Genomic DNA, 21,249 nt, shown 5'->3' with positions numbered 1-21,249 from the left:
TACCGACCGCCTGTCGCTCCTGGCTGGGTTCAGGGTCCTTGGAGGTCTTGAAGGTTGTGGAGGTGTCAGGAATGACGGTTTCGCTTTGCTACCGTACCCTGCCATGCTCTGCCAGTCATGTGCAGAACGAACAACGACAGCAGCAGGCAGGCATGCAGAGCGGTTGGAAAGGTACAGCAGATGTGTGACTGATAGAATTGAAAGGCCGGGGTGCGGAGCGAAGTCGGATAAAGCATTCTCTCGAAATGATAGGTTGGTATTTTCAGCACCTACGCGTGCGGCTATTGGAAGGCAAAATCCCGTCCGTTCGGCAGGGCAGGCAGACGAGACAACAAACGACTGACAGGGACCCGCACTCGAGAACTTAAAAGCCAGGGTGACATGCGAACCCGACAGGGGCCTGACCACGCCATTCCAGAAACAGATAACCTTAATTCGAAGAGCCAAATCCAAGTGTGTGTCCGTCCGCAGCACGGAGAGGCAGCTGGGGGAGGAAACTGTTCCAAACACTTGCACCTCTCAGTCCTGTTCCAAACGCCACGTTCCAGTTCCCAAAAACTGTGCCTCCGCACCAGACCTCCACCCGCTAGGACCCCAATCCATCCAAATTGACGACCCTATTTTTCAGCTCCGCTTCTAAAATTGAACCACTTGAGGTTGGAAAACGTGGAACATATCCAAAGGGGAACTGTATCTTTGGCAGGACGATGCGTGCATGTGCCCGCTTTTCGCTCTCTGTCTGTCTGTATTGAAAAGTATGCAAACTACCATACGCTGCAACGCTACCAAAAGCAGCCACCAGCGCCCAAACTATGCAATCATGAACGATGAATAAATTCCTTCATCCCTCGCCAGAAAATCCCTCCAATAACACTATACTGTGGCTGAAAAGGAAGGGCTCGCTGTGGTGCAATCGGTGCCGCCCAGTCATCCACTCCAACTCCGAAATAACCTTGCATAAAAATAAAACATGAGACCGTGTGGACAAGCCGCATCCAGTTTTCTTGGTATGTTTGAGAGGCTGCTGGGTTGCGTTTTGGTTGTGGATGCCTTGCTCCGGCTAATGCTCCAGCCGCATGGTGCAACCTGTCAAAAGTGGCTGCAGCAAGCCAACGACTGGAAAAAGCAAGGCCAAAAATATTCCTGTCCACAAACGTGTGGGAGAGCAGAGAGAAAAAGTGTGCTAACGGAAATGTGGACGAAGGGCGTCGCTCGGGGTCGAATCGGAATGCAAGAAGCGAATTGATATGGGTTATGGTCGTGATCTCGTGACGGTGGCGACGGAGCAAGTTAAGGGTGATCGCGTGTTCGAACGTTGCGTTTTGGGGATCGAGAGAGAGTGATATGATATCTGTTCACTTTCTGCACCAAGACCTTGTCCAAAGCAATGTAACATTTCGGAAATGGCGACTTTTATTGAAGCGTGTGAGGAACTCGGTTCTTTCTTTTTGTTCAGATACTGGTTGGAATCTGGCCGGCCTTGCCCTTGTCGACTACAGCGTTAGGTGATGGCTGAGGTGTCAATGTGTTGTTCCTGGATCGTTCAGCCTCATTTTCTCGTTACGTCCAGACTGTAGGAGTGGCCACGAACCCGCTGGGGTATCCCATAGGAGGCATACCAAAACTGAATACATTCTCTTCCGGCAATGTTACCGAATAAGGTGGTGGTACTGTTGCGGGTGACACCAGCGGGGATGCATAGCTACTCCCAACATACGTCTCGACCGTCGTGCGGGGTACCTCGAGGTAAGGTGATGTTTGTCCAGACACCAGACCGGTAGGCATAAAGTTCAGCGGCGACGGAGCAAAGGCCGGACTCAGGCTCTGGCTATAGCTGTACTGCGCTATTTGATTCTCAAGATCCAGGTTGACAGTCTCCAGACCATAAGGAGGTTGTTGAACAGGGGAGGCTTCTCCGGCTTGTTGTCGGGCCCACTCCCTTCGTGACTTGTATGAAGATGCAATGTCACTAGGGAACTGGATCAGATACGATACTGCTTGCGTCCGCTGGTCATATCTCTGGTCCTGGTAGCCCTGAACGATCGCAACAATCTCTTCCAACGGTTGGAGTGCAAGATTGGCGCAAAAGACGGACCCAATATCTCGGAACATAGGCTCTAGAGCCAGTGCGGTAGCGTAGAAGTGACCAAGAACAACCAAAACGGTCACATCACCTCGCTTCGCCGCGAGGAGAGAAATTGGTACCCAAAATAGCCATTTTCGGAGCGCGTAGAGCTGGCTGAACTGTTCTTCGGCGGTTTGTGGTGGGCCGGATGCTCTTAGGCGTTCTATGTAGCCTCGAAGCTGATCAACCCACTTGCCTTCCTGGTCATATCGACTGAGGTACGGCTGAAGTCGCTGTAAAGAGGCATGGATATCTGAGATGATGCCAAGATGCTCCCTTCGCGCATCTGGTGAGACGGGGGATCCAATCGGATTCATGAAGCTTTTGTTTGGCATCGGACTGTGCTCAGCGATGTACTCGGCGAACAAAGACTCATGTCGCCATGGCTGCATCGCTTGGATTACCTTCGAGGATATTAGTCAAGTATATTTCTGGGACCGCGTGATCAGACTTACAGTCTTTGTCCCTGTCACAAGAGACGCCCATCCCCGCCTGTCGGGCTCTCGTCAGTGCCCCGGTTCTCGGTCAATCGTGAAAACATGTTCTTACCAATCTGTAGCTTGCCATGCAAGCAGTAGAGAAGATGCAAGCACGGCATCTGAATTAGCTTTTGTGAAGTTGGCAATCCCTTCATGCAATCCCTTGAGTGCAACGCCGCCGTGGTGGAATGCGAGATTTCGCGTTTCGCTTGACTGTGATATCCACGCAAGGTGAGATGCAGAGAACGCGAGAATAGAGTGCATCACAAATGAATGTGTCGCGGCGATGCTTAGAAACCTGGAATTGTCAGATAAGCTCATCACAAAACAGCCGAATACGAATCGAAGGCCGACACCACGAAAGCTTACTTTGGCATCAGGTCTGTCCAGATGGTGAGTCTTGACGTCCTGTTCCTAAACATCTCGTTTGAGATTGAGGACAAGTGGTGGATCAAACGGAGGTCGGTCTTGGAGAAGGCTCGCCATTGCGGTTGCGGAAGCACTCTTAATTCGGGAAATGGGAACTCATTCGTCTGTCTCCAGAGCTCGATCGTTGCATCAATCTCAGGCGTCCAGAGAAGATTGGGTTGCTGCGGAGACTTGGGCGATTCTGGCACCATTGCAGTTGGACTGTCCATGTAGTCACACCGGACCTGATGTTTTGTGCAATTTCGACTGATCACGGGTCAGTGACTGGAATTCCCCGTTCACTTAATTCATTGTTTTGAACTCACCATTGCGGAAATGTCTCATCGCAACGAATGTGCCTCTTTTTGCAAGTCTTGCATCCCTTTCGGGACTTAGTATGGCTGCGCCTCGATGGGCCACCACCGGGTCCAGCCATTCGATAAGTTGGTAATTTAATCCCTTAAAGAACTGCGGGAGTAGAACGAGATAGTGTTGTTGAGCAGTAGTTGGAGCCGTCCCAGATGAATAGGGAAGTTTGAGGTTGGCGAGGGGTTGAGTAACTGCCGCCTGCAGATCTCTTGGGACGTTGACAAAGGGCAGATGGTTGGGATGTGAGAAACGATGACTAAAAGGGCGGAGTCGTTTCGAGCTGGAGTTGGATGTTTGATATTATATAGCGCAGCTGCACTTGAGGGAGATTACACTGTAGGGCTGAATGGATATTGGAATGCAGAAACTGTCAACCCCTTCCGGGAAACAGTCAGTGTGCGGAACGAGTGACAGGCGGGATTGTGGAAAAGAGTGTATGGAACGTCCCCCTGCAGGAATCTATGCAGGATTCGGACGAGGCTGTGAGTATAAAGGTTGGAGAGGGAGGGATATGGGCGGCATGGAAGCAAAGTGACTTGTGCTTCTGTGCAGTCGCAGACGTCAGGGAAGGGCCTGTGAAAGGCGTGTCATGGGGGTAGGTGCCCACAAATAGCAGCCCTGAAAAGGTGGAGGGAGGTGGACTGTGTGTGTGTGGCAGCCGGTAGACACGGCGAGATGGGAGGGAGCTAGCAGGGAGGAGCAGGCGTTGCGGGAGCTACAGCGATAGAGTGATTGATTCACATAGCAGGGCCATTTGGCTCTGGGCTCGTATGACATAGCCCCCGGTGTAACTCCCGTGGGGATCAAGCTCTTTCCAGGGCCATGGACCCTCCATTTCGAGCCTCGAGCACCTGCCCAGGCTCCAGCACAATGTCTCCCACCTGTCCCTTGCGAGTAAGGTGTCTCATCGGTTTTATTGACCGCGGGCAGAAGAGCGCCGGACGAAGCCAGGAAGGCCGGAAGCGCGAGTCCAGGGGTATCAGAGCTCACCTTTGTTCTTGTCGCCCTTCGGGGTCCAAGGAGAGTGGCCTTTCAATTTTGATGCAGACGCTGAGGGTCGGCATGGCAGAGAGCGGGAGGCCCCTCGACTGAGACCCCTGTCGGATGGACGTTTGGGCGTGCGGCATGCATGAGCCAGAGCCCATGAGCCGCCACAGCTTGCTGCATTCCGAGAGGGAGCGAAGGAGAGAAAGCCCCTAATTCGAGGGCCTGCATGCGAGCAGAAGTGGGTGGAGGCGTAAAACGGCTTGTTTAGTGACCCGACGCCGGCCGAGCGAACCACCAACACCACGGGCCGTGCGGACCACGATCGACCAGTCGCAGCAGCGGCGCCAGAGGAGGCAGAATTGTGTGATCATAAGATAGCGACTCCTCCCAGCACGCCCGAGTGACGCGATGCCACGCTCCGGTCAGCCTCAGGTCTCACATCTCAATACACAGTCACAGAGTTGTCGTGCCCAGGCTGCCTCATTGGGAGAGCCGCCCGCTGGAAGCACAAGAGTTGCAGCGCAAGCAATTCACCTTGATGAAGTCGCGTCCGGGGCCAGCAAATCATGGCTGCTCGCCGGACGGGTGCCGCGGACGATGCTGATGCGAGGCACAAGAGATCGCTAAAGGCTGGCGGGACCAGGGTTCAATATCTCTCACTGTGCCAAAAATAGGTCGCCCACTGCGCCCTCCGCTGCACTTGTCGCCAGTTAAAAGTCACCAGACAAGACAAAAGAGGCCCGTCCGCCTTTCTCGCCGTCCCTTTTGATTGCGCTCATCGCGACGAGTGCCCGAAGTGGTTTTATGTGACGATGTCGACGGCAGCGGTGGGTGACAATGGATAGCTGAAATAGCTGAAATAGCTGAAGAACCGCGTACCTTTGGCGGCTCGCGAAAACTGATAGACTTGCCAACGGACACCGCCAGCAGTGACGCTGAGCCTGGATAAATGGGCTGCTGAATGAACCAATAATCCCCCATCCGCCGCTACCTGCACCTATTGCAAATATCGTTGCAGGTAAAATTGGCCCTCTGGGCTGTTGCAGCAGAAGCGGTAATTTAGCGAAGCCGCCAGGGTGGACTGACCACAGTGTGCGTCCTGCTGCGTGCCTGCTGTGGTGCAGGACTCAAGGAGCCGCTGTTAGCTGTAGGAACCAGATGGTGATGGCAATTGTGCGACGATTGATGGATGCTTCTCGGTCCGCCGGCCGCTGTAAGGCTGACAATGACGACGTTTTGCTGCCAGGACGCGATGGGAACAGCAAAAGACACGAGGTACGAAGGTCGACGCCAAAGTGAGGCCAATGAGCAGCAGAACGGTGGCCGAGGCATCTTTTTCCAGGTGGCATCACGGCTGCGAGAAAGCAGGTGCAAGCGACAGAAATTTTGTATGTTATTAGCTGGTGGTTCGTCGGGCGCAATGAAGGGAGCCACGCAGGGACAGGCTTCGCGAATCACACCAGCGTGGAGGTGAGGTTAGGCCAAGATGCAAGCCTACTCTATAAATAGAGATAAACTCTTTTAAGCTTGAGACCAGTGCGAACGTAACACAAGGTGCCCTTGCTCGGTCTGGGGAGACCGGCCAGGGTCAGCACAAGCACCTCTCCCATTCTGCTCCGGATCTTGCTTCTGCTTACGGCGCCGCAAGATACAAGACCGCTGCCAAGCCGGCATCGCAGTGAATTGAACGTTGCCCACAATCACAACGCCCGTCTTCCTGCAAGCCACACGTTGTTCTGCAATAAAATCTCCAAACGAATAGCCCTAGCCCCACTTCGAAGCCAAAAAACTTACTTAAAATAAGAACCTAATCACAAGAATGCGGTTCCGACAGCATGGACAAATGGAACAGTGCCGCCAGGAAAGCAACAACAGGCGACCATTCCTCGACAGGCACCGAACAAACTTAGATGGCCGACCATCACCCAATCCTATATGACACATTGAGACCTGTCCCCGCGACCATTCCTCATGCCACATGCTCACGGGCCACGCGCTTGCCAAACCCCTCCGATCTTCTCCATTTCTTTGCCCAGCTGGCCAAGGGTCGAAAGACAGTAGAAGCGTCTTGGCCAGGGCTCGCTCCATGAAACGAGGCGGCTCTGTGGTTGAAATTAGCAACAGTTAGTGATATGGCTACGACCGTCCTGGTAACTCTTTCCTTCTTCACGGTATCATCTCCACCATGATCAACAGTGCTGCACGCTTGAAGCACCACGGTCATGGGTGAATTGTCGGACTCTGCTTCCTCACGAGCCGCTGCACACCTCCATTTCTCAATACCCGCCATGCTATGGGGCCATCACGCAACGACCCCCGCAGATGCCTATTCGACATCGATCCTGGACGAGCTGAGTGGACGTTCCCAGGTTGGTGGGCAGATTGCCGTTGTATTTATAGGATGCCCTTGTCCTCCTCGTGGTCTGGAACATGGTTAAACAGTGCCAACGCCTGCAAACCGGCCGTCACCCCGGGACGCTGGCACTGCGCTTCGGGTTGCCGACTCAACCCGAAAACCCCCCGGCTTTACTCAACCCCTCTTATCAATAAATGTGGGAAAACGTGCAGTAAATTAAACACTGAACCGCTGCGGAGGCTTGCTTGCCGCTGCGACATCCTAGTCCCAAAAAAGCCATTGCGTTGCCGAACGTCTTGAAGCTCCCTCTGCATATGCACCCGAACCCCGCCCAGCGTACGCGAAGAAGTAATAACGGGGGAACATCATGTCCGTTTGGAGATGAGAGCTATCTACTGCTATGGATGTTTGTGTGCGAGCTACAGAAACGCCTAGAAATGTCGATGAAGAAACGCTTCGCAATAACCAAGTCCGAGAGAGAAGGATACGTCCCGAAGGGGACTCCGCCGAATGTGACTCGCTGAAATGTCTATAGATGCCAGAAACCTGCCCTCACCCTACATGCTCAGTTGCGCACCCTCACTAACAAGTTCCCGTTACCTTAACCGGGGACCGAAGACTCATATACCCGTCCCTCATTTCATCGCATGGTAGCCATAGCCACCGGCAAACCCAACGCCTGCCACTCCAAGCGAAAGAATAGAAACGTGTTCAGACACCGTACAGATCGCGGAAATTTGCCAGATGCTGAGGCGGTAGATTCTGAAGAAAGGGTTCGAAGTTGTCGCCGATCATGCTCTTGTACTGCTGGATAACCTGTTGACCATTTTAGTTACTTCCCCAGAGGGCATTGAGAATTAGTATACTCACTAGCTGAAACGTCGGGCGGAATTTTTGTTCGTCGGGTCCCGTCACAAGGTTCCGGTCTGCCTGAGACATCTCGTTGAAGAATTCCAGGAGACTTTCCTCCATCGCCGATGGGTTTGCGAGGATAACCTGCATAAACCCAGTAAGAGCATGCCCCTTTTCGTCGGTCCACATCACGTTTTTCATTGCTTTCAAGAACGGAGGAGCGATTTGGGCGAGATGAGGTGCAAGATATTGAGCACAACCCATCCCAAGTCTCCCAAGAGCGATAGCTGCGTTTTCGTTCAGGGATTCCGGTACCCGTTCATCGAAGAGAATCGTTGCCAGTTTCTGGAGCAACCTCTCCACGTAGGGTTGCATGCCTTCCCCGTGCCTCATCGCGATCTCCCCCACAGACCAGCAGGCGTTGTTGATAACGGAATAGCCCGTCTCTTCACCATCGAGAAGTACTTGGTTGAGCTCTAGCTGCTTGATTAGCACCTCCAGGATTCCCGGGAGATTCGGGCCTAGTTGATCGAAGACATAAATGGCACAGTCTCCAAGAAGGGCGTATGCAGATTGTCGTACGTCGTTGTTGACGTCTAGCATGCAGAATTGTAGCAAGGGGAAAAACTTGTACTGCGGGCTTGCAACTAAGGCAGCACTTTCCCTCATATCGAGAGCTTGGATAATCGCACTGAGTAGATCAAGGCTGGTAACCAAGAAGTCTTTGTCAGGGGTTTCCACGGTACTATCATTTCGCGCGAGCTGAGAAGCCTCCAGGTTTCCGTGAATGATGGATATACATCTTAGGAAAATAGCCTGCGCATACTGGCTGAAGAATTGGCCGAGGGCGGTGGCGACATAGGACAGGCATTCAAGCAAGGGAAACATTTCCCTTGATTCATTTGCGACCTTGTTCCAGCGTGCAATAAGGGCGGGCATAAGGATCTGCACTAAATCTTGTCTCTGAAGTGCTGACCCAACATGCTCGGCAAGCGTCTGAACGCAGTCGTATAGAATGAACATGTTCCGATCTTTGTATTTTATGAAGCACTCAACGAATTGGCGCACGATAACAGGGCAGTATGCCTTGAGTTCGGTATTGGCTTTCTCCTCCAGGTTTGCGAAAGCGGAGGCTGCCGCCTCTTGGACACGCTTGTTGTTGTCAAGCATTCGCTTCAGGATGCCATCCATCATAGGCACAAAATGCTCCTGTTTGCCTGCTGCATCCAGGTGTGAGGCCCATCCAGAGTACCGGCCAAGGGACCAACACGTGATTTGGCGTACAACAGGTTCAGGGTCCTGGAGAAGCGTGATGAGGTACCTGGTGAGCATCGGGAGGTGAGGCTCTACTTCAGCCATACATCCATCGGCAATGGCACCAAGAGCGAGAACAGCTGCTTCTCTCTTGGGCCATTCCGCATGGCTGAGATTCTCCTCCAGGTACGGTAGGGTTACGGTAAATACTGGCCCATGGAAGACCGACGCCAGCACATCGAGCGCTGCTGCTGAACATTTCCGCAAATTCCATTGTTCTTCGGGGTTGTCAATAGAATCGTCGTCTTCAAAGTCGTCGATTTCTCCATCGCTCAGATCATCCTCTTCGTACCCACCTCTAGAGGACCCAGCTGCACCATTGCCGCTCAAATTATTCTCCCCGTTTGTGTTAGTGGTGAGCCGTCCGGCTTTGCTTGTGGCAAACGCCGGCTTAATGTCTTCCTCTCGGTCCTCCAACTCCGCGTCCTCTTTCTCTCCTTCTAACCTGAATATGTCGTCTTCGCTGTAGACCATGCTCTCCAGCAAGACAGGTACGACTTTCGGAAGGTACGGCCCGAGGCACTCTCGCATCTTCTCGTCTTCGCCAACGCATAACCAGAACTCGGCCGCGTCAAGAGCAAGTTCGGCATTATCAGTGTTGCGCTGCTGTGTTACCATGTAGTCCACCAAACCGGCCATGTGAGGTACGATTTTTGGGGGAGCGACGTCGGTGATATGAACAAAGGAGCGGCAGACGTGTTTCCGGACATCATCGCTCGGGTCTCCAGCGAGCCGGAAGAGTTGCTGCAGCAAGGCATCCAGGTTCGACGAGACTGCCGGGGGAGATTCTGGAATGAAGAGATTGATGCTGGCAAGTGCATCAGAGCGCACCTTGGCAATGGGGCTTGCGGTAAACTCGAGGAGCTTGGGGAATATAAAGCTCAACGGTCGCTGGCCGTTGTGGTCTTTGTCCAGGGCACGCTTATTGTCTTCGCAGATCTTCAGCAAGGCACCCATAGCACCTTGCTGGGTTTGGGGTGGCACATTCCCATTCGCATTGCTGATAAGGGCGATGAGCTCGGAGAAGACCTGGGGCCAGTTCATGATGCCGCCTTGTCGCACGAGCTCGGTGATGACGTTCCCTGCATAGTTCCGAATCTGGGAGCTTGGATCCTGGAGCCCAACAAGAATTATGGATCTGATATAGGATATGTCTGAGTCAGGCATGGTTTTGAATGAAGCTTTAATGTCATTTTTGAGCATGATGGCTGCGGAAGCCCTCGCTAGCTGGTATCCTTCGGGGTCCATGTTGACCACGGGAGGAGGCTGGCTATTTGAGAAGACATAGGCAAGATACTTGTCGATGTCAGGCGAGGCCTTTGCTTGCTTGAGCATCTACACCGAACAGAGGTCAGCGCACGGCCTCGCGACAAAAACTGTGGCGGGGTAGAGGGTTGACGGACAATTTCGGCATTCTTCTGCAGGGCATGGTCGTGCCCACTCAACGAGTCCTTCAGATACTGGGCCAGCTGCCTCAGGGGCTCCTCTTGCGGCTGCCACGCCATGTTGGATTGCGGGAGAAGGATTGATGCGGGGAAGGACGAGCGGGACGAGGTGCCCACGGGGATGTTTTTCTGGCAGGAGGCGGTCGCGGAGAGCCACAGACAGCGCCAGAAGGGCTACAAGTAGCGAGGAAGGCGTGCCCGTGAGATGGCGTGCACTGGATTTGCTGGTTCGCTTCATTGTTAGTCTGGGGGGCAGCCAGAGCCTCGATAGGAGGAATTGGTGATGGCGAAGGTTACGTACCAGCTCGGGTAGTCGGTCCACGTCCTACAAGGCCAGAGTCATTTTGCCCCCAGGCCTAGTGACAGGAGCTCTGGCGTCTGGATTTTTTTGCGTGGGCTGCACCCAGGCCGTTTGCTCAGCAGAGGGAACCTGCCAATGACGCGGGCGGCGGCTAGGTGCAGGAGGGTATCACGGCCCTGAGCCCAGCTGTCCGTTCGCGGGGCACGAAGAGACGTCGCTGAAACTGCAGTGCAACAAGCGGGAGGGTTGGTGAAGAGGGTTGCGGCGAAGGGCGTCGTCGCTGGACGCTGGTGAGCGGCGGCGTTGATACTGGGCCTGGCCGGTCGTCTTTGGCGGTGGAATTATAATGGGCAAGTGCGATGCCGTTCACGGGCCGAAAGTCAGTGCACGCAGACTCGGCTAGTCCACCTTCTCCATCACCACTCCCATTGTGGGCTCTCCCATCTCTTGATGGGCTCTCACGGCCGTCGATTGGTGCGCTCACGCCGCTCTGTATTGCCTCCGTCACTCCGTTACTGTAGGGCTTGGCCATTACACACCCCTCACGTGTCTTCAAGGCCTGTATTCAAGCCAGGTTGCACCACACCAGCAGCCTGTCACAGCGCTCTAAACGAATGTCATCCTTCCACCGTCGCTTCCAGAAGCATGCACAACTTGATTGAAGTATCCTTTCCTTTCATCTCGTCGTTTATCTTCTTTCCAAGCTCTGGTGACCAGAGACTCCTAGTCACCAGCACAACCGGCTCCCAGTCTCTCACCATGCATTGAGACTTACTGCTGCGCCAGTGGGAGGTGCAACAGTGGACGCTCCAGAGGGCCATTCCCAGAGTTTCTTGTTTGAGAAGGTCTTCATCTTCCTACCTCGTCTAGAAATTTCGCCTTCCCAATGTGCAATGCAGACAGGTACATAGGGAATGTTGGCCCGATCTCGCTCGGCATTCTTCCAGGTCCACAATCTATCTTCGGGACGATAAAATGAATCCGGTAACCGCTCTCCTCCCCTCATCGTACGAGATGTCGGTAATTCGGAGTTCCGTGTGGGTCATATTGCTTCCTGCGGCGTAGGGGAGGTAGTCGACGCTTCCCTCACCACTCATTGCTTACTTTCGACTGCCCCCTATCTTCCCAGGCCCCGAGACACGACTGCACACCTGGCAGATCAGACTCTGTATTCTTCCATCCTAACCAAGCAACTGATGATAAACAGCAAAGGACCACTGCTACAGTCAATATACCTCCTTCACCAATCCATGTCCAGACTCGGGGTCTCGCATTTCGTGCTGCACGACATCTGTAGGACAATTCACTTGATGCGGCCCAAGCAAGCTTGGGCCTGATTCTCCCACAGTCAGTGCCAGGAAGACCAATACCTCTACACTCCTGAGATTGCAAGACCTCTCTGAGTCCATATCAGTGCTTGGGGGACCCATTCGCCCTACTCAACACGAATACTCTGCTATATTACCCATTGCTGATTCGAAATACCTAGAATACTAACAAAGCCAGAAATTTCAACTTCTGGCCTTTCATCCTCTCCAGTTTCACGTTTCATCCGCAGCCTTCAATCGAAGGTAAAATCACCAATTAGACCAGAGGACCCACCGGCGTCTCGTCATTGATTGTTTTCGTTCGGCTGGGGCTATAATTCAGTAAGGTTGTAGTCATTACGATTGAAAGGCTATTAGGCCAATCCGCGGAAGGGAGACAAATCACACAACTTTGATGCTCAGCAATACTACCAGTTTAAGGTTCGTTTAAACACTGAGGCAACCCTGCTAACGCGCCTTTCGGAACCAGGAAACTTAACTCAGGGTAAATAAATGGAATATGTGATACAAAGCTGTTGAGGACTAGTCAGCATTTCAGCCTGAAGAGTGGTGGGGGAATTGCATCTGCGTTTTATGAAGCGGATTGGGTTTAGAGTTTTTACATGCTAGAATATCCAATATTTTCAGTTCTTATCGCATGCGTAGAAACGTACGGCCGGTATGTTTATGTTACACCTTCCACGGTGTGGGTGCGGTAGGACGATAAACTGAACAAGGTCCATAGCCCTTCAATTTCCGTGATCCAGTCTTCTCGTTTGCGGCTAGCGAACACACTCTGCTTAACCAGGAACCTATTAGGCGCAGAATCTGTAGTCCCATCAGTCGGCGTGCATAAATTTCATACGTCATCTCCAGATTGCTGTAGAACTTTAACTGGGCCGATGCGGCGTCTATAGCGACTAGGTCACAAGGATACGCGTACTTGTGCCTCCATGGCGTGGGTAGAGAAGCGATATCCTTTTTGGGAGATCCCTAGCGTGGTCAAGAGAAAAGGGCGAAGTGCCTTGGAGCAACTTTCTAGAAGAGTTGCGTGTCAATTCCTTTATCAAACTTTCCCCAGCTCCCCCGACGATGCCTGGAGTGGTTTTATTGAAGTGCACTCTCTTTAGCTGTGGTTATACCCTGGAGGTGCATGCTTTTCCCGTATTTCTGCTTAGCTAGGTTGGGCTTCCAGGTCCTGGAAGCCGATTTACTAGAGGAGAAGCTCTCGAAAAGGAGTTCTGATGAAATCAATGGGAGAAAATTAACGACCAGCCTCTCTCTTCAGGAATACCCTTTAAGGAGATAGATATGTCCATAACCACCACCTGACGACCAGAGCTTCTCAATAATGCGTCAGAACTTAGTTCAGATACAGACTCCATGAATAAAGGACTAGGTATTTACAGTAGAAACGCAGACAGCCACCACTTAAGACTACCAATACTATGTCAATCTGAATAGCACGATCACACCAGTACTCAACATTATATACGCAATTCCCTTCACACCTTCGAGCGACACTCCCCGGGTTTCGTCACCCTACTCCCCTGGGTAAACTTACCTGGCGTATCACCCCAAGGTTCTGCGCTCTCTATTGTATTCTTCAGCCACCCAACTAACATTTCGGTATAGTCTTTGTTACCAGCCTATTGTAAATACTAAAGTCACCATAGCCAAGCCAACGACTACCGAATCCCAGGGGAGTATTCCGTATAAGACGCGCGACTTGACGCGACGCCGGGATCTCTGCAATCGTCCGTCCTATTATCACTGGAAGATGTGAGTGAACAACTCAAGGAATTGACTAGCTGAAGCTAAGAAATAAAAAGAGGGTTCTCACCCTAGCAGACAAAGTTGTCCTAAGACTTAGTATGACTGCACTTATCATCCAAGTGCTGTAGCATATCAATACACGTTCTCTCGCGCGGAGGGACCGTTGCCGTTCCAGACTACGTTTGTGCTATCTGCTTCGCATACCCAAGAATCGCGCTATAGCATATGTCGCAAAACACTGCTTTACATTTATCATTACCATACCCTGTCAGCTCTTTATTCTTGCTCATAGCTAAACCAATCAAACACCCCGTATATGGCAAAATCTAGTGACTCCAAGTCATCATCTGAAGCTGGGGAATTAATCCAGTTGCAATCCATCGCGACTGCTATTTCCACTTGCGTTTCTTGTGTGTTGAAGTCTAGCTGTGAGCGTCCAGTTTCGAGAGGGAACCCCTAGAGATTAGAATTCTAGGATGGTAATGTTTTGAGTAGTATTTACGTGGGAGAAGGCTTCCCGTTCGCTGTCGTAGCAGTGCTCTGTGGAGTTGGAGGTTGTGTTGCGGAGGAGGAGCTGGGAGTGTGCGAGATATGGGTGAGAGATAAGGGTAAGAGAGAGGAGTATGTAAGGAAGAATGTCTGCTAATTCTAGCCACTCACTAAAGTTGCGAACCTGTGTATCTCTCCGGGATATTTTCAAAAGCGAAAAAGACATAACGAGGAGGACCTGATTGGCTTATACTGCTTCGTATACACCGCTCCTAATGCCATGCCACATCTCGAGTGACTACGCCCAGCTGCACGGCATCTTCACCCATGATGAGTCTCTCTTGGTTGCTAAGACCGTAGGATTCCTCAGATTTTGGACGACTTACCTCTCCCAGGCTAACCAAGTGCTTCGTAGGTGTAGAAATGATCTTAGCTATTTTAACTCTGGATTGAACGGGCTTTTGATCCGAACTCGAAGCTTCGTGTATTTATTATGACGTTTGGTGCAAAGTCTGGCTTTGCGGATCGGTCAGGAGGGTTTGACGTCAATGGCGGGATGGATGGTAGGGCTGAATACGAAAAGGCGAGCAAGAATGTACGCCTTAAATGGTTGCTGGATGTGTGGCATCTACCATAGAAAATTAGCATGGGTATACAATTCACAACCATTCGCAACATCGACACCACGCAGGCTTCTAGAATATCTAAGTACGTTTCCAGGAACACCAGGCAAGAGAATTCAATCTATGAATAGAATCGCAGCGCCTGCCATGGCGGCTCTGCCCAACGAAGCGCCTCAGCCTACTGGCGAAAGCCCATCTAATGTTTCACGTTGGAACAACACTGGGTGGAGCGGACTGCACACAGGAGCCTTTGTTTCTATCGCACATTTCTGGGAAGGAGTAGCGGAGGGAGAAATATTGAACAGGTTTTTGGAGCTGCGAGATGTTTGATGAAGGATTTCCAGTATCTAGGGGAAGGTTGAGGAGTGCAAAGAAAACTGCGGAATTCGGGCTTGGGTGCTCTCCGGGAGAGCCAAGACGGCTGCATTAGTGAATTAGGTCGTTCGATATCATGCCCATTCTACAAAAGCCCGGCGAGAATTCGCGACTGATGAATTCGACCTTTTGATGCGGTGCAAATCCGGTGGCAAACGTGCCGCTTTTGCCTTCTTGGCATCCGGCTGCGTCTTCTCAAACACTTGCTGCACGCATCAACTTCTCAGCTGTCTCATTTGTAACCAACCCGCAACCCCCATCAACACCGCTCCTCCTAGATTCCAACATCTCCCTCACCCATTTTATCCTCCTTCTTCCCCGTCCGACCGCCATCGCGACTTATTGCAGCCGGCATCGACATTCAGATAGCCCGGTCAGCAACTGTCGTACGTCACTGGCCTCTTGGCCCCCGCTGGATTCGCGCATCGCCCAGGGCACGGCGCACCGAAACCACAACACGAGCGCCGCTCCGCCCACTGGCACGCCTGTCCTCGACTATACAGTCACCCGTCCGGCCCTTCACGGCGACGGACGACACATACCACGCCCTCACCATGCTATCGCAGGACGGCCCACGGGCACGATCGTCGCCAACTACTCTTACCAAGTCGTATCTGCCGACCGATCATGCTCCTTCCGCACCGCCCACCATCGTCCTCGAAACCACTCAAGGCACCCAGCGCACCTTCAACGAGCCCGTGCGGATAGTCCAGTACAACAACATTGGCTCCACAGCCAAGGGCATAATGATCGGCATCTTCTCCGTGCTGGCAGCTGCGGGATTTGTCCTTATCCTCGCTGCTATAGTCTACTACTTCCGATATACACAGCAGGGCCGCATTTTCTTGGACCGGTTAACACGGCCAGGCGAGTATGACGATGAGCAGCAGTTTGCAAAGGAGGAGGCTGAGGCGCTGGAGGAAATGGATGACATTCAGCGGATGGAGTATTTGAGAGCAAAAGGTATGACAACAACTTCTTTGCATTTTTCTTGGTGATTGTCGCACATAGTGATAGAGAACGCAGACTAACTCCCACCAGCTTTTATCCAGGCCAACCCACCCGAATCCGTGCAAACCGACATCTCCTTAGGACAGTTCTTGGCAATTCAGGAGAAGGGCGTCTCGGCGTGGGAATTCGAACCGGAGCTGGAGATCGCGAACTGTTTTGTGGAAGGGCGGACAGAGATTGAGTTTTTTGACTCCGAATGCAGCGTACAAAGTAATTTGCCTATACCGAAGCAGAATGAGGTGTATTATTGGGAAGCAAAGATCTACGATAAGCCGGACACCACAAATATCTCCATTGGCGTAACGACAAAGCCGTATCCGCTGTTTCGGCTACCAGGTATGTCTTCATATGCTTTCATGCGATTTTCACGCGATTGGGCATCTGACTAACATGTTGAAGGATATCATCGGTGGTCCATAGCGTACATGTCTTACGGATCCCGCCGGTATAACCAACCCTTCACGCCCACCCCCTACGGTCCCGCATATGTTCAAGGAGATGTTATTGGCGTCGGATATCGGCCGCGTACTGGTACATTGTTCTTCACTCGGAACGGCAAGAAGCTGGATGATGTCGCTCATGGCCTGAAAACTCAGAACTTCTTCCCTACCGTTGGTGCGAATGGACCTTGTCAAGTACACGTCAATTTCGGCCAGATGGGGTTTGTGTTTATTGAAGCAAATGTGAAGAAGTGGGGTCTCGCACCGATGACTGGAAGTTTGGCACCTCCACCTCCATATGGCAGCGAACAAGGATCGATTCTTTTGGAAGGCGGCCGAGAAGGTGTGCGCGAGGGAATGGGATATATCGCCTCCGGGTATGGCCACGCAAGAAGTAGCAGCCAGCAGATGCGTCTTGGACGGAACCAGCCCACAAGCCCCGGCCCGCAGCGAAGTCCGACAGATATCTCTCTCGCCCAGCTAAGCCTCGTTGATTCGCATGAAGAAGATATTGGCGAAGGTACCAGCGCAGAAACAGGAGCAGTAGCCGCAGCCGCTCAACATCATGCCGGAGTTCACGGCCTTGGACTTCACCCTAGCGACGCTCCACCTGAATACACCAGTCCCCAGCCGTCACCTAATGTTAGCAGAAGAGGCAGCGACGAAGACAGCCAGTGGGAAGAACGCGCGCTCCTCCTCAACCACCCCGAACCGGACCCACCCATTCCTAGCTACGACGCTGCAGTTGCACAAGGACCGCAAATCAGAGTCCGCAGTGATACCCAAAATTCGCGCTCCTCAAGACGAGGCTGATCATGAGTTGTTCGATCTGTCTGTCCGTTACATCCATCGCATTGTGATTTTCCTTTCATCTCTCAACACTCTCACCTGGTCTTCTTTATCACGGATTGAAATATACCCCCATCTCTCATCTCTCATATTCATCATCGTCATCATCTCATTTGTTACGGGGAACGAATCGGGTCGATGCCTTCCTAACGAAGGCTTTTATGGGTAGGGTATGCTTAGTTGAGTGGCATCCGTACGTTGAGTGATAGCGCTTTAGGCTTTGTTTGTCTGTTTAGGCGGGCGTTAAACCGAGCATCCGGCCGGACTTGGAATCTTGCTAGTGCTTGCTTTGGAATGGGATTATATCTGTATAGTGGTTGTTCCACGGCTCAGTGACTGGGCTGGAAGCCTAGAATTGGATATACGGATCGAATGCAATGGACTGGGCTGGGCTAGGCTGGGCTAGAGAGTTTTGTTCCGTGCAGAGTTAAACTCAAATGATACACATATTCTTATCCAGGTTTAAAGATTGATGTTTTTTGTTCTGTGACTGGAATAGTGTTACAACTCTGCCTGCCCGACCCCTGAACCTGCACAACCGCTGATACTTCACCGCCCTGTCGCTCATCGTAGCTACCTGCTTGCATACCCACCCAGACTTCACACTCCAGTATCGAATACCTATCATGCATCTATGTCTCGACCGATAAATTACGAATACCGGCACTAGATCCACCGGCTCTGTACTCAAAGATCGTCGCGGAAACTTGATCTAGTCTCGTACAACACGAACACAGTTGGGCGTCGTGTGCATCCAGCTCAAAATCCATTGATGGAGGGCAGCGGATTGAGCGAGGTGGGAGACGGGATGGGTTGCTTAATTGAAGCAGCTGTGTGTTTGAGGGATGAGGGGGAAAGGGGTTGTTATTTCTTGGTTTGATAGTGTTGGGAATTGGGAGGTTGCAAAGGCATTGTGAACAGCGGGGATTGTTGAAGTAGCAAAAGATAGAAATTGAGGATTAGTCATCAAGGCCTAGGCGGATTTTAGATTAACGCATTGCACCAGTCATCCGCTCACACTAAAAACTACAAAAATCGCAACTTAAAAATTTAACAACAGCTTAAAAGAAGGCTTTATAATTTTTACTAGTTATACTTAAGTACTTTTAATGTATATAAACCTTAGCACGCTAATATGTAACGTACACCACAGGCGAGTTGCTTATACACCTAAGTTACTGTTACGTTACCTGCTTAGTGGGTAAGCCGCCGTAGGTTGGCTAGCTACCGTTCAGCACGCGGGCCGGGGAGGTTGCTGGATGACGAGGATAGATAGGACAACTTGTGTGCACAGGTGTACAGTCCGTGGCACAGGTTACGTAGGAATAGAAGGGTTGGCCAAACGTGGTTTGCCTTCTTCTGCTAGTATAGGAGCAGCGGAAACAATCTTAGGGAGAGATGGTAAGAGAGTATATATATAAGAATATATTATAGTATAGCGCTATTAGAAGCTACTACACTACTTAGTCTATTATAAAGGAAAGACTAAATGTTAATCACACCCTTCTAGTAATAGTTAAGATTAAGACTATATACATAGTATTTGCCTGCTCTCCCTGTCTTGCCTGTCTTACCTGCACCTGCAGGCACCTTAGGCAAGCTTGCTAAACCTGCTTCTTCTAACCTAGCGCGTTCTAGTAGAGTCACGTAACTTTTCTTCTGCGCGTCTAAGAAAAAGTTCTACTAATAGTTATTATAAAGGCTAGTGGCATTCTAGCACTTGCTTATAGTTGTTACAATCTTTACTTCAGAGGAATGGTGTCCGAAGTACACGGGGCCTGAGAGATGGTTAAGGTTTTAGGGGGGGGGGGGGGGGAAGGAACTTAGGCTGTCTACGGGTGTACAGTCCGCTAAGCTAAGCTGTAGTTACAGGGTAGAGAGAAGTAGGCTAACTATAGTTTACCCTTTAACAGCAGTATAAAGTGCTTAGGTTAAACGGTTCTTATAGAACAAGATAAAGGTATATATAGTGTAAGATATGTAATTAGTATTGCTCTTATTAAAAAGCAGCAATGCTACTTAGTGTTACGGTCTTAACTCCGGAGAAATGGTTTCCGAAGAGCTCTAGGCCTATGGAGGATGGTTAGGTGAACGGAGGGGAGAGAACTTAGCCTTATCGGGTGTACAGTCCGGTAGGGCGCAGTTACTAGGACTAGGAGGGGCGGCTAACTGTAGTTTGCCCTACAACAGCGGTATAAGGCGCTTAAGTTAAATAGTTCCTTTAGTAGAACAAAAAAGAAGGTATATATAGTGTAAAATATATAATTAGATTACTTCTTATTAAAAAGTAGTAATGCTACTTAGTTTATGTAAAGAATAAACTAACTATTAATTACAGCTTTCTAAATAAAGTTAGGATTCTAAACTATATACATAGGTTTGTATGCAAACGTTCCTTGCTTATTAGATAATACACTCTGCCACGCATTAGTCTAAGAGCTTAGTCTATTCCTTGTCTGTTAAGTTACATAACTTATTAGAGAAGGAATTAAAGACTTTCTATCCTTAATTATTTAAATAGTAGGGCACAGCTAACTAGATGCTTACAGTCTAATTATAGGCTGTAACATGCAAAGTCCTCTCTTTATTAGCGTTCTTACTGTTCTGCTTATACTATTATAAGTGTTAGAATTTTCTTTTATTTAGTAGGTGCTCTTTTATAAATGCTTTCTGTACATTTATTTTCTTTAACTATGCCTTACTAGTGTTTGCGTCCTTCTAGTCTTGCGCGCTGCTTGCGCACTATTGCTTGTCTTAATCTACTTTACTATACAAAAATGTAACTATGTAGTTCTTACTGCTTAAGTAGAACTCTTTATGTCCTAACCTTATTATTAAACAAGTGCGTAGAGTGTGTAAAAAAAAAAGTAGGCATTACAACATCTTTATTTCTAACACTGTGTAGGATTGTTTTAAAAAAGAGCATAAAAGGCTTCTTAAAGAAGTAAAAAATACTTATTTTAAAAAAAAGAAAAAAAAGTGTTATTTAAAAAAGTAAAGTGTTATTTAAGTAAGTAGTAATCTGTTAACGCTTAATACGCTTAGGCTTAAAAACAACTTAATTTATTAAAAGATTAAAAGATAAAGTATCTAGAAAAAAAATTTTATCTTTAAATAAGATTAAAGCACTTAAGGTAAAAGCAGTAGGCCTTTCTTCTTCTTAGCCTGTGTCTAAGAGTTGTAGACTTTCTACATTACAGCTAACTAGTGTTGCTATAGAGGCTTTAGCTAACAATAGTGTTTTTTAGTCTAGAGAGCTTTCTCTAGGCTAGTTCTAGTTAGAAGGGACACTTAATAATTTTAAAAAAGCTATAGAGCATTTATTAGGTTTTTAATAAGCTTTTACATGCTTTTACTAGTAAAGTATTTTTTTATTTTTCTAAAATTTTTTCTATTTCTAGTGTTAAGTATTTATTTAACTTTATATTTAACTTTTATGTCTTACTAGCTAATTTTAAAGAGTAGTATCTTTATTAGTGTTTTTTTAAGTTTTAAAATATAAAACTATAAGTGTTGAATAGACTCTCTGCTAGCTAGCACTTAGTGTCAGCAAATGCGTACAAGACGGAGAGGTTTGCACGGTGTAAACATCGCACGGGGGTGTTAGGTAACTAGTGTTAATTGCTTCTTGTTGTTTTCTATTGTACAAAGGAAAGGGGTTAATATAGTCCTAAACTCTGCGTACAGATCTCTGTGCACAGGGATCTAGGCGCATCTAAGCCACGTGACTATTAACTAGGCGC

The 21,249-nt window shown here is 49.9% G+C and overlaps 4 protein-coding genes across 4 annotated transcripts; 1 reads left to right on the top strand and 3 right to left on the bottom strand.

Annotated features, from left to right (window-relative positions):
• Positions 1–1,560: 1,560 nt before the first annotated feature.
• BDR25DRAFT_227852 (uncharacterized protein) lies at positions 1,561–3,448 on the bottom strand (the record flags this gene model as incomplete). Its single annotated transcript, XM_033685261.1, has 5 exons — positions 1,561–2,529; positions 2,581–2,617; positions 2,675–2,920; positions 2,974–3,279; positions 3,339–3,448. The coding sequence occupies 5 exons, from the start codon at positions 3,446–3,448 to the stop codon at positions 1,561–1,563; spliced, it is 1,668 nt and encodes a 555-aa protein (XP_033546731.1).
• Positions 3,449–7,229: 3,781 nt separating this feature from the next.
• On the bottom strand, positions 7,230–10,552 carry BDR25DRAFT_40573 (ARM repeat-containing protein). Its single transcript, XM_033698528.1, has 3 exons — positions 10,294–10,552; positions 7,595–10,225; positions 7,230–7,540 (listed from the first exon to the last, which is right to left on the bottom strand). The coding sequence occupies exons 1-3, from the start codon at positions 10,393–10,395 to the stop codon at positions 7,436–7,438; spliced, it is 2,838 nt and encodes a 945-aa protein (XP_033546730.1). The 5' UTR covers positions 10,396–10,552; the 3' UTR covers positions 7,230–7,435.
• A 235-nt stretch (positions 10,553–10,787) lies between these two features.
• Positions 10,788–11,642, bottom strand: BDR25DRAFT_315108 (uncharacterized protein; the record flags this gene model as incomplete). Its single annotated transcript, XM_033691497.1, has 2 exons — positions 10,788–11,195; positions 11,412–11,642. The coding sequence occupies 2 exons, from the start codon at positions 11,640–11,642 to the stop codon at positions 10,788–10,790; spliced, it is 639 nt and encodes a 212-aa protein (XP_033546729.1).
• Positions 11,643–15,441: 3,799 nt separating this feature from the next.
• Positions 15,442–17,950, top strand: BDR25DRAFT_288345 (SPRY domain-containing protein). Its single transcript, XM_033688384.1, has 3 exons — positions 15,442–16,169; positions 16,248–16,553; positions 16,617–17,950. Exons 1-3 carry the CDS (start codon positions 15,761–15,763, stop codon positions 17,468–17,470), a joined length of 1,569 nt encoding a protein of 522 aa, XP_033546728.1. The 5' UTR covers positions 15,442–15,760; the 3' UTR covers positions 17,471–17,950.
• The last annotated feature ends 3,299 nt before the right edge of the window (positions 17,951–21,249 follow it).

Source organism: Lindgomyces ingoldianus, assembly GCF_010093535.1.
Source record: "Lindgomyces ingoldianus strain ATCC 200398 unplaced genomic scaffold BDR25scaffold_19, whole genome shotgun sequence".
Taxonomy (NCBI): Eukaryota; Fungi; Ascomycota; class Dothideomycetes; order Pleosporales; family Lindgomycetaceae; genus Lindgomyces; species Lindgomyces ingoldianus.
The sequence above is the reverse complement of the archived record's forward strand: the minus strand, read 5'-3'. Positions and strand labels throughout refer to the sequence as shown.

Bases quoted from the DNA above. Each gene is read 5' to 3' on its own strand.
- BDR25DRAFT_40573 (XM_033698528.1), bottom strand. From the start codon at position 10,395: ATGGCGTGGCAGCCGCAAGAGGAGCCCCTGAGGCAGCTGGCCCAGTAT. The intron at 10,226-10,293 runs GTCCGTCAACCC...TGTTCGGTGTAG, and splicing joins TGCAGAAGAATGCCGAAATT to ATGCTCAAGCAAGCAAAGGC. The intron at 7,541-7,594 runs GTGAGTATACTA...AATGGTCAACAG, and splicing joins TCCGCCCGACGTTTCAGCTA to GTTATCCAGCAGTACAAGAG.
- BDR25DRAFT_288345 (XM_033688384.1), top strand. From the start codon at position 15,761: ATGCTATCGCAGGACGGCCCACGGGCACGATCGTCGCCAACTACTCTT. The intron at 16,170-16,247 runs GTATGACAACAA...AACTCCCACCAG, and splicing joins GGAGTATTTGAGAGCAAAAG to CTTTTATCCAGGCCAACCCA. The intron at 16,554-16,616 runs GTATGTCTTCAT...AACATGTTGAAG, and splicing joins TCCGCTGTTTCGGCTACCAG to GATATCATCGGTGGTCCATA.